This window comes from Stegastes partitus, unplaced genomic scaffold, assembly GCF_000690725.1.
Source record: "Stegastes partitus isolate 25-593 unplaced genomic scaffold, Stegastes_partitus-1.0.2 Scaffold1256, whole genome shotgun sequence".
In the NCBI taxonomy this organism is placed as follows: domain Eukaryota; kingdom Metazoa; phylum Chordata; class Actinopteri; family Pomacentridae; genus Stegastes; species Stegastes partitus.
Window position 1 is genome coordinate 43,334 of NW_007578987.1, and position 11,854 is coordinate 55,187.

Below are 11,854 nucleotides of genomic sequence, written 5' to 3' on the forward strand. Positions count from 1 at the left end.
AAAAAATGTTTAAAATTACATAAACTAGGTAACAGTTTTTTTTGTTTGTTTGTTCTTAAACCTTTTAAAAAATAAAGTGAAAATACTACTTGGAACAACTTAATTTTTAGAAGTAGTCAGCTGTGTTTATGTTGCTAATCATGAAGTAAGTGCTAATTAAAGATACCTTTGAATGCAGAGGAAAAGCTAATTCCCCAAAACTCAGTGTGGTTGGAACATCATTTCATTAGTAATTGTCACAACTTAAAAAAGATTAATGCAAGTTATGTAATGTGACTTCACTTTTTAAACTGTTATACTTTATGTGAAGATGACTGATGTTGTGCTTTGAACTGAATTATTACTGGAGTTTCTTTATCGTTGATGTTGATGTTAACTTGCTGAATTTAGCAATCACTGATAGATGCTCAAATCCCGATTGAAATATTGTGTTGCGATAAATTATAAAGCAGTGGTCACTTAAGATGTTTAAAAATACACTTCATACACAAACATGTGCCAGTCTTCCAACATATACACTGTTGATAGGGGTGGACTTTATTGGAGGCGAACGTGTGGTAAGAAAGAAGTGGCTATCATGGATGCTGCACATGAGAGCAGGAGAGTCACACCTTATATCCATGACCTGCTGTTAGTGGATTATTATGACGGGAAATCTGATTCACGTCAGATATTTTAGAATGCATGTTACAAGACTATCATTTAAGTTCTACTTTATTATATTTTGTACCTTTCATAAGAAAGCAATTCATGATGTGGAAAAATGCAGCTGAGTCTACTGTTGGGTTCTCTCATGATTGACTTTGGTCAGTTTTAGTTTCACTAGAAAATTATTTCTAAAACTTGTTTTCATGTAGATTAAAACACTCATGGTGTCACACTGAAAGAAAAATGATGCATCTTAATGCATACCAAGAAATAATCTTGCAGTACTAAGTGTCGTCCTGTAGAGGACAGTAGAGGTGGCTGAACACATCTGTCCTCATGAAGATGTGTTTCATTCGTGAGGAGACTATTTTTATGAGAGGCCCAGTGATTATTAAAAACAGTGCAAGAGACTGTGGTATGTCATCTAGTTGCATGAACAGCAAGTAAATCATACAATGATTTGTATCTTTACTTTGTATCAGATCTATTACTATCAAACTTGCTGCACATTTCAGCAACACTCAAGTTCAGACACAAACCTAATGTTATATTCGGTTTGCACCTCCTGACATGTGACATGAACAGCTGCCTGATAGAGTTTATCAGCATATCCCATCAGAGTGGATCTAACTTTGTCTAGTTGAAAAAACTGCATTAAATCTCTCATCCAGTGAGAATGTTTGGATGGTGCTTCATCTTTCCATTCAAGAAGAATTCGTCCCGGCATGGCGCAGCCAGGGCCTCACCCTGGAGCCAGGCCAGGGGTTGGGGCCCGTAAGCAAGCGCCTGGTGGTCGGGCCTTTTTGGCACAGCCCGAAAGGTCGACGTGGGCCCGCCCTCATGTGGACCCACCACCCACAGAGGGAATCATAGGAGTCGGGTACAAAGAGGACTAGGTGGTGGCTCGGGGGGGAGGCTGCCTCGGCGGCCTGGTCCACACACACAGCCTCTGGTTGTTGGGACGTGGAACGTCACCTCACTGGGGGGGGAAGGAGCCTGAGCTTGTGCTGGAGGTTGAGCGATATCGACTAGATATAGTTGACCTCACCTCCACGCACAGCCTGGGCTCTGGAACCCAACTCCTGGAGAGAGGCTGGACACTCCATTTCTCTGGCGTTGCCCACAAGGAGAGGCGGCGAGCTGGAGTGGGCTTGCTTATTGCCCCAGCTTAGCCTCCACGTGTTGGAGTTTACCCCAGTGAACAAGAGGGTTGCATCCCTACGCCTTCGGGTTGGGGATAGGTCTCTCACTGTTATCTCGGCCTATGGACCCAACAGCAGTGCAGAGTAACCGGCCTTCTTGGAGTCTCTTGGAGGGGTACTAGATACTGCCCCAACTGGGGACTCCTTTGTTCTACTGGGGGACTTCAACGCCAACGTAGGCAATGACAGTGAGACCTGGAGAGGGGTGATCAGGGGGAACGGCCTCCCCGATCTGAACCCGAGCGGTGTTCTGTTGCTGGACTTCTGTGCTAGCCACAGATTGTCCATCACGAACACCATGTTCAAGCACAAGGATGTCCACGGGGAGGCCATGGAGGAGGACTATTGGTCAGCCTCGACAAAATTCTGGCAAACCGTCCGGTGCCTCAGGAGGGGAAAGCAGCTCCTCACCAGCACTGTCTTTGGTGCGGGTGGGGACCTCCTGACCTCGACTGAGGAGGTCATCGGGCGGTGGAAGGAATACATCGAGGGTCTCCTCAATCCCGCTGTAATGTCTTCCGAAGAGGAAGCAGAGACTATGGATTCAGAGGCGGACTCGCCCATCACCCGGGCTGAAGTCACCGAGGTGGTTAGAAAGCTCCCCGGTGGCAGAGCTCAGGGGGTAGATGAGATCCGTCCTAAATACCTCAAGACTCTGGATGTTGTAGGCCTGTCCTGGTTGACACGTCTCTGCAACATCGCGTTGCGGTCGGGGACAGTGCCTCTGGATTGGCAGACCGGGGTGGTGGTCCCTGTGTTTAAGAAGGGGGACCGGAGGGTGTGTTCCAACTACAGAGGGATCACACTCCTCAGCCTCCCCGGTAAGGTCTATTCCAGGGTACTGGAGAGGAGGATACAACCAATAGTCGAACCTCGGATTCAGGAGGAGCAGTCTGGTTTTCGTTCCGGTCGCAGCACACTGGACCAGCTCTACACCCTCCATCAGGTGCTCAAGGGCTCATGGGAGTTCGCCCAACCAGTCCACATGTGTTTTGTGGATCTGGAGAAGGCGTTCGACCGTGTTCCTCGTGGTTTCCTGTGGGGGGTGCTTCGGGAGTATGGGGTGCGGAGCCCTCTGTTAAGGGCTGTCTGTTCCCTGTATGACCGCAGCAGGAGCATGGTTCGCATTGCCGGTTGTAACTCAGACCTGTTCCCAGTGCGCGTTGGCCTCTGCCAGGGTTGCCCTTTGTCACCGGTTCTGTTCATTATTTTTTTGGACAGAATTTCTCGGCGCAGCCAGGGGGAGGAAGGGGTTTGGTTTGGGAACCACAGAATTTAATCTCTGCTGTTTGCAGATGATGTTGTTCTGTTGGCTTCATCAAATCAGGATCTTCAGCATGCACTGGGGCGGTTTGCAGCCGAGTGTGATGCGAGCAGAATGAGGATCAGCACCTCCAAATCCGAGGCCATGGTTCTCAATCGGAAAAAGGTGGCTTGCCCTCTCCAGGTCGGTGGAGAGTCCCTGCCTCTAGTGAAGGAGTTCAAGTATCTCAGGGTACTGTTCACGAGTGAGGTGCAGATGGAGTGTGAGATTGACAGACGGATCGGTGCAGCGTCTGCAGTGTTACGGTCACTGTACCGGACCATCGTGGTGAAGAGAGAGCTGAGCAAGGGAGCAAAGCTCTTGATTTACCGGTCAATCTACGTCCCAACCCTCACCTATGGTCATGAGATCTGGGTAATGACCGAAAGAACGAGATCGCGGATACAAGCGGCCGAAATGAATTTCCTCCGCAGGGTGGCTGGGCGCTCCCTTAGAGATAGGGTGAGGAGCTCACTCACCTGGGAGGAGCTCGGAGTAGAGACACTGCTCCTCCACATCGAAAGGAGCCAGCTGAGGTGGCTCGGGCATCTGTTTCGGATGCCTCCTGGACGCCTCCCTGGGGAGGTGTTCTGGGCACGTCCCACCGTGAGGAGGCCCCGGGGAAGTCCCAGGACACGTTGCAGAGATTATGTCTCTCGACTGGCCTAGGAACGCTTAGGGGTCCCCTTGGAAGAGCTGGAAGAGGTGTGTGCGGATCGGGAAGTCTGGGCGGCTCTGCTTAGGCTGCTGCCTCCGCGACCCGACTCCGGATAAACGGGAGAAGGTGGATGGATGGAAGAATTAGTCATCTGGCGATCAGAGTTGCAAAGACACTAACATTTAATTTAGAATTTGGCAGGTGAATAATTATTGCTGTCAATGGCACTTTAGTTTTAAAATCATCTTCCCAGCACGTCCAAAAAGTGTAGATGAGAGTCCTTATTCGAATTTTGGCCTCACACACATGGGGTTCACATCATGATAAATCCTAACAAGTTTTTCTTTAGTATAGTGAAAAAGCTTTAAACTGTAGCAGTCCCTGTCATGTAGAAGAGCTATGGACCCCATGTTTCCCCGTCTATTTGCAAATGTTAGTCGTTATCCCATAAACCCTTAATTATAGATAAGCATTATCTAACATTGTTTTATGAGGCTGATAAGGGAACTGAGACAGATTAGCTTGAGGAATGTTTCTAACCTGTCAATACATTTTTAAAAAACTGGTTGTTAATAGTGTAATATTTCTGTTTCTGCTGGGTGAATGAGGCAATAATTTCACATATCAAATTATTATATTTCTGAAAGTGCTATTATACAATCACCAATAATGTAGAAATCAGAAATATTTGTGTTAGAATAATTCTATGTTATGATCCAATGATCTTTGGGAAAAGTATGAGAATGCTGTAAATGTCCATTGCCTCGATTTCACCTTGTGAGTGTGAGATAAGGACAAGACGTACTTAGTGGGTAGTCAAAACACCATGCCTAAACACACACATTTGCAGGACGATGTCTTCTGTTTTCTGTATATAAGAACCAATGCTTCATGCTTTTAGTTAGTCACTTGTTCAGACTCTGTGCTGCACATGTTGCTCCTTGCTGCAAGTACAACTTTGCTTTGACTTAAGAGACGACTCTGTGTATTGATTTGGAGCAGTTAGGACTCCACTGAAGAATTTTCCTAACATTTCGTTGCCTAAGAAATGCTAATATAGCATCTATAATGCTATATTAGCCCAGCCCCCCCCCCCTTTTTTTTTTTTCGATTTAAGAAACGTATTGTCCAACTGGGAGCTTCACTGTTTCTGTCCAGACTACACCAGGTGCTTTCTCTAAATCCTAAAACACAGAAACTGCTGTTCTTCATCAGCTGAGGATTCTGTTTTCATCTCTGTTGAGATGCAATTTACAGCTAATTAAATAAAGTTAATTAAACAGCTTATTTAGCTTAAGAACTTTGACAACCCATAAAGGAACACTTTCTTTTTCAACCTTGCAGCCTATCAGAAAATTTCTAATTCAAAATCATTACATTTTGAAAGACTATCATCTAAAAAGTAACTAAAACGGTCGGACAAATGTAGTTCAGTAAAACCTATAATATTTGCCTCCAAGATGTAGTGGAGTAAAAGCAGAAGGTAGCAATAATGTAGCATTAAATGGGCCTATTCAGGTTGTGATTCAGCTCATCATTTTGAAGGCTGTGGTTTGTTGTGTTTTTGATCTGTGTGGCATTATGATTGCTATTCAGTGGTTGTCATTACAGTGAGGGTTGAGTCTGTTGTTATGCAGCATTAAAATGACTAACAGCCAGAACACGATTTTGCAGTAATGAATGTCATCCTGAAGAGGTCAGTAGAGATGCACATAAACAGGTCTGCCTTGACGGGGATGGATTTACTCAACGAGACCATTTTTATACGCAGGACAGTGTTTATTGTGAACAGCACAAGATACTGCATTATGTGACTTAGTTGCACACACAGCAAATAAATCATACTGCATACATTGTAGGCAAAACATTGCAAACACATGAGAAGCAGCACCGGCATTTGAAGGTTCATCAAACTCTGCAGAGCCCTCATAGTTCTCCTTTTGTAAACATACATTTACTGCAGCTGCAGTCAGGAAAAGCATTTGTAGGTAAATATGTGCGGGTTCTTGTTTAAGCTGCCTCTGAAAAGTACATCTTCCTAAATGCTATAGAGTTGTGGTGTTGATTTGTAAAAAGGATAACTACTCTGTTGATAGTAAAGGCTCTTTCTGTCATTCTGTAGTTCCCCTCAGACCAAACCAGCAAAGTTTGACTTCTTCATGCAAACAGCAGGATGGCTGGTTGATATTATTACAGATTTAGACTTTGGGAATCAGAATCTGAACACCTGCTTTTAAAACAAAGTCTCTTTCTTTCTTTGTTTCTTTCTCTCTTTTTTTTAAAATAAGAAGTTACAAAAGTTACAAATGTGGCAACAAATACTCACTCCCAAAGATGCCACAATTGTGAAGCTGCATCTTTTGATTCAATGCATAGTAAATTATTATGTCCATTTAAAGACAGCTTTTACACACAGTTTATAAAACTCTTTGATCAAAGAAAAGGGTATTCAATGTGGGAATATAAAGATATATGTCAGTAAAATATGACAGTTTTATATTTTTTTATAGAGTTTTTTGACAGTCAGTATGGTATGTCGTTTTCACTGCTACCTGGCCTGGAGAAGTTGTGTGATTTTACTCTTGTCCTTGTTCCATTTATTTGTCCCCATCACATATATTTTGTACTGTTTTACAGTCAAGGATATTACTTCTTCATAAAAAGAAAAAGAAACACAAATCAGTTTGGATGATAGTGGTGGTTTCCAAAGCAGTGGCCGAGCCTTTTCACCGTCCTCTTGGCAAATCTCACCTTCCCTCGTTTCTTCAGGGAGGCTGTGTACTGGTTGGACTTGAGTTTGGAGTAATAGTCCGAGAACTTGTTGAAGAGGATTGAAATGGGCAGACCATTGAGGATGATTCCAAAGGCAATGCAGATGAAAGCGAAGATGCGACCCAGCATGGTCTCTGGGTAGACGTCTCCGTAGCCCACAGTGGAGATACTGACCTGCAGGGAGGTGAGGAGAGCTGTCAGTGCTGATGGACAAACACGGATCAGTGTATCGGTTAGTCGGCCTTACAGTGATCAGTGTAGTCATTAGTCTAAAGACTTGTCTGATGTTGCAAAGTAGTGACTCATCAGAAATAGAGGAGGACTGGATTCTAACTGGAAACACTGCAAATCCATTCTGTGTCTTTTGGCTCTAAAAGAACTAAAACTTAATTTAAGATATAAGTCAGTGCAGTGTTTATTGTAAGTTACATGAACAGCAGAACTCTCTGCAAAGTCTGGACAATTCTCTGGACTTTATAAACCTTAACTCTAGTGGAGATCAGAGTTGTTTTTGTTTGCCTTGTTATAATTTCCATACGGTGTTTTTTAAAAATATATTTTAGTAAAATAAACAGTCAGTGCCTTTCTGAGCATTTCCACATACTGATGACAGTCTCAAAAACACAGATCAAGAGAAACAATCCTGTCATCTTCCAAGATAGAACTTTTTGTACTCTTCTGCTTCTTCAGAATCTTTTCCAGTTCTAACATTTATGGTTGAAATCCTCCAGTATCACAACTTGCCACAGTGTAATTTACAGCAGTTTAAAGTGTTGTAGGTGAGCTGGTGTGCTGAGCTGCAGAGATTGATGGAGGGATGCAGGGAGACAGAGGTGACAACTTTGTAGATCTGCACATCCTGAAGGAGGCAACGGTGCTTAGTTACACATTATCCATCTTATAGCATAAAGAGAATATTCTCATGGAAAAGCTTCTAAATTTGTCATTTTGAAAACAGAGAAATTATTTTTTATGTATTTAATCAGTGACCAAAGATTTTAACCAAGATATTATACAGGATTGCTGGTTAACACTGCATCTAAATTATGCTGAATGTTTCTGCAACCTAATAGAAAACATATTTCTATCCGCCTTATTACAGTCATAGATGTCTTCTGTAGGACAACAGGGATTTATCAAGGCTTCTGTACCTCCCACTAATTGCTGCAAATTGTAGACACTAGTAATAAAAAATGAAGCAACACAATAGAGATGGCTGGTTATATTCATGACAGGCAGTTGCATGTTGATCATAATGAACTATAATCCAACCCAATCTCACGGAAATTCATTAAACAGTCGCATAATATTCATCTGTTATTTGTGGGTTGTTACTTGTGGTATGGCAAACAAATTGTTGTGATACTGGGTTATACAGTTGTCCTCAAATTCAGTCATACCCTCCCATTAAAGAAGGAAAAAAACAGCTGTCACCGAAAGAAGTTGAAATTGACAAAAGTAATAATACATAAAACATTGATGAAAATCATGACATTACATTTGAATTGTGGTTCAACAGAAATATATATTTAAAAAAATAATAAAAAATCAAGCAAACAAGCATGATGGGACCCGTAAACTAATATTTTGGTGAACAATCCTTTGAGGCAATCACTGCAATCAAGTGTTTTCTGTAACTCTCAATCAGACTTTGTGCACCTGTTGACAGGTATTTTGGTTTTGACCCACTGCTCATCAGCACAGTGCTCTAATTTGTCCAAGACAGTTTTTTTCTTTTTTTAAAATTCTTTTCAACCACAATTCAAAAGCAATGTCTTATTTCACTAAATTATAATTTTGCAAATTTTTATTTATTATTACTTTTTTCAGTTTCTAGTTATTTGAGTGACTATTGTGAATTTTGCCTTTTCTTGAATGGAAGGTTGTGGATACATTTGAAGATGACTGTATATGACACTGCTCATCCTCAAAACTCATTAGGTTTTTGTACTAAGTAATTTCTTCTGTACCCTTTTTCAATTAGTTTCACATCAGAAGATGCACATGCTGTATTTTAATTATACATGTTGCTTGGTATGGGAGAACTGTGGAGCCACTCATCGCTGCAGAGGTCATTAACGTTCCACTGTAGCCTTTGGAGTCATGGTCGTGCAGTTTCCTGCTCAGGTTTCCTGCTGATAGGAGCACAGCTGGATTGTGTTATGAGAATCTGTTCAGGCAGGATCTGGCTTTCAGTGATAAGTCCTGTGGCCAAAGTTTGATACAATTTTTGTCAGGATATACCTCATCTATGGCTTTGTTTTCTTCAATGTCCAGTCACAGTGTTATGAGGTATTCTGTGGCAAAAAAAACTGACAGTGGAGTGAGTGTTTCAGTGAATCATGGGAGCTGGTAGCAGCGTGCACAGTTCACTTCACTATAACCAATGCTATCATTCAGAGGATTATAATTTCCTTCCCCTGGATTAGAAGTAAGATTCTACCACCCGCTCTAAGCGGGAGAGGAATGATCTGTTAATGGGTTTATTTATGGCAACAGGCAGACGCAAGGTTTGCGTTAACAGTGTCAGTCTTAACTCAAGTGTAGGCATTATTTGAGTTAAAGTTATTCCACCCTGTCTCACTGCCAAGGTGTCATTGCTTAAAAAAATATAATGTAAATATACAATCTGTCGTTTGAATCTCCCTATGCCAGTCACACATGCTGAAGCAGGAGGAGACACATCCTTAAGCAGAGCTGACCTCATTGTGTTCTGTAAATCAGGTAATGCTGGAGTGTAATCTAATAACGTTTAACAGTTCACACACTATTCAGGAACTATGTCAGCATTAGAGTAACTCAAAGACAGTGCACTTTATTTTAATTAATCAAAAAGGTCAGTTCAGTTTGTTACTTAAGGGATTTAAACAACCTTTCCTAATTTTAAGACTTATTCTATGTTTTCTGCACGCTTTTGAGGTTCCACTTGTTTTCATTTGGGTTGTTACTTTAACTTTTAAGCTTTTCTCCTGTTCTATTACTAAACTGAACAAAAATCAACTTACAGCTGCCCACCACCACGCGTGAGGTATGCTGGTGAAGTTCGTTTGCGGCATGTCGTGCTCCACAGTGTAAACCATGGCAGAGAAGCTGAAGATGCCCATGGCGATGAAGAGGAAGAGGCAGCCCACTTGCTGGTAGCACTGACGCAGAGTGAAGCCAAACGCCCGCAGACCTGTGGAGTGCCTCGCCAGCTTCAAGATACGAAAGATTCGCATCAGTCTCATGATTCTCAACACTTGCCCCAGCTTTCCCACCTGCCCCACTGCCTGCATGTCGGCCTCGTGCTTCATGTAGTTTTCCTCGTTGTCAAAGAACTCCAGGATGCCCTGCAGATACTGAGGCAGGATGGCGATGAGGTCCACGGTGTTGAGGACGCTCCTGCTGAAAGACCTGAGGTCAGGCGTGGAGATCAGACGCAGCAGGTACTCTGTGGTGAAGAAGGCGATGCACATGGATTCCACGTATTCCCAGTAGGTTTTGCCACTGAGCTGGCCTGCAGGAGTTTTGTACTGCATCTCCTCCACTGTGTTGAGAGTCATGGCAACCAGGGAGATCAGGACAAACAGGCTGGAGGCCACAGCCATGAGCTTGGCCTTGACGGACGAAAACGGCTTCTCCATCAGGTTCCAGATGGCTCTGCGCTGCTGCCCCAGGAACATGTCATGAAACAGCTCCTCATTCTCCTCGATCTCCACCTCGGCTTCCAGCTCCCTCTGGATCTTCAGCTGCTCGTTCAGCTCGTCCTGCCTCTCCTCGAAGGAGATGCGGCAGCAGCGGTGGGTGTTCTTGATCCTCACGCCCCAGTAGTTGATCTCCTCCAGAAAGTTGCGGGGACACAGCTCATCCTTGATCCAGAGCACGCCCGTCCTGTAGAAGTTGAAGATGCTGTGGAAAACATCCGGGTCCCTGTCAAAGAAGTACTCATTGTTGGTCACCGTGTAGTCGTCGCATAGATCCAGCTTCATGTTGTGGTCTGTGTAGGTGGCCAGTCGTCCTATTCTGGTCTTGGGGTACTTGGCAGCCATCTTATAAGCGATCTGGTAGGGCTTCCCTCCTACATTGATGTTGATCATGTAGTTCTTCTTGGAGGGTGAAACCTGCTTGGAGAAGCTGTATGGAGCAGTGTCGTCCTCTTCATCTTCATACTCGGCGTAAATGTCGTAGATGTCCCTGCTCAGCTCCTGCATGGAGTTCCATGTCTTCACGCAGCTTTCCTTGGCTAGAGGATAAACAATCTCAGAGGGTCTTCGATTAATACCTGAATCTGTGACTTTGTAATTGGGGAAGAGACTCTGTCTCCTGTTCCATACGTTGACCGCCTTCCTGGCGCTCCCCATCTCGATCGCCCCCCCGGACTACAGAGCAGACAGAGCGGCCAGCATTACCGCTGTCTAATACCCCCTCCACCTAAGTATGGAGGACATGAGCAGGATGCCTCATGGCCCCATTAATGTTGCTGACTGAGAGGATCCGTGTGCTTACAGGACATCTAAATACTATTATCCTCTGCTGAGCTGCCTGGCTGACATGACGTTGCCTGCGTGGTGCATCTCAGCAAATGACCATTGAGAATACACCCATTTTTGTAAAAATGTTATGATGTAGTGCTTTTAGCTGTTATTGAGTGAATTAAAGACATTAGAGGGAAAAAACTGAATAGTTTTTCTCACATTATTTATGAATGTATAGGCACTATGCCATGCATTAATCTTCTTCAAATCCCTACAGATTACTCAAGAAGTCATATCGGGAGGCTGCAAACAGAAAATAATATCGCGTGTCTTTTGTTATTATCATGTTGTATGAAGACAACTACAACACAACACAATCCTTTCTATGCTTGTTAAAAACTTTGCATTTTTTTCAGTTGCAAAGTTATTTTTTTGGTCTTAAATTTGTTTGTGTTGGTTGTTTTTCTTGCTGGTTGTAGATTCCTACAGAGAAGGGGGCTGGTGGGTACATAGAAGAGGATAAGGGCTTTAAGCATTAGCCTACTTCCTGATTGGGAGGGGGTGCAGGATCCCTCAGACATGACGTGAGTCAAGGCCACATCTTTGAAAAATAATCTTTTTTTTTAGTATGAAACCTGTAGAGAGGCATCAGGTGTGAGGTTGTGATAGGGCACAACGCAGCACTAACAGGTAGGAGTGATCTAACCACGTGGGATTTCTCCTCCAAAGGAGTCCTGTATCTAACATACCTTTGCTTGGCAGTGAATCCTCTTATTGGATATCAGATTATTGCCCTGCTGATTAACAGCACAGTCTG

At 43.5% G+C, this 11,854-nt stretch overlaps 1 protein-coding gene across 1 annotated transcript; it reads right to left on the reverse strand.

Annotated features, from left to right (window-relative positions):
- Window positions 1-6,490: 6,490 nt before the first annotated feature.
- LOC103369226 (potassium voltage-gated channel subfamily V member 2-like) lies at window positions 6,491-11,024 on the reverse strand. The gene is made up of 2 exons (XM_008297889.1): window positions 9,589-11,024; window positions 6,491-6,757 (listed from the first exon to the last, which is right to left on the reverse strand). The coding sequence occupies exons 1-2, from the start codon at window positions 10,921-10,923 to the stop codon at window positions 6,491-6,493; spliced, it is 1,602 nt and encodes a 533-aa protein (XP_008296111.1). The 5' UTR covers window positions 10,924-11,024.
- Window positions 11,025-11,854: the final 830 nt, after the last annotated feature.

What these genes read in the sequence shown, in the direction of transcription:
- LOC103369226 (XM_008297889.1), bottom strand. Translation starts at nt 10,923, where the DNA reads ATGGGGAGCGCCAGGAAGGCGGTCAACGTATGGAACAGGAGACAGAGT. An exon ending in ACGCGTGGTGGTGGGCAGCT is followed by an intron (nt 6,758 to 9,588) that starts GTAAGTTGATTT and finishes ACCTCCCTGCAG; the next exon opens with GTCAGTATCTCCACTGTGGG.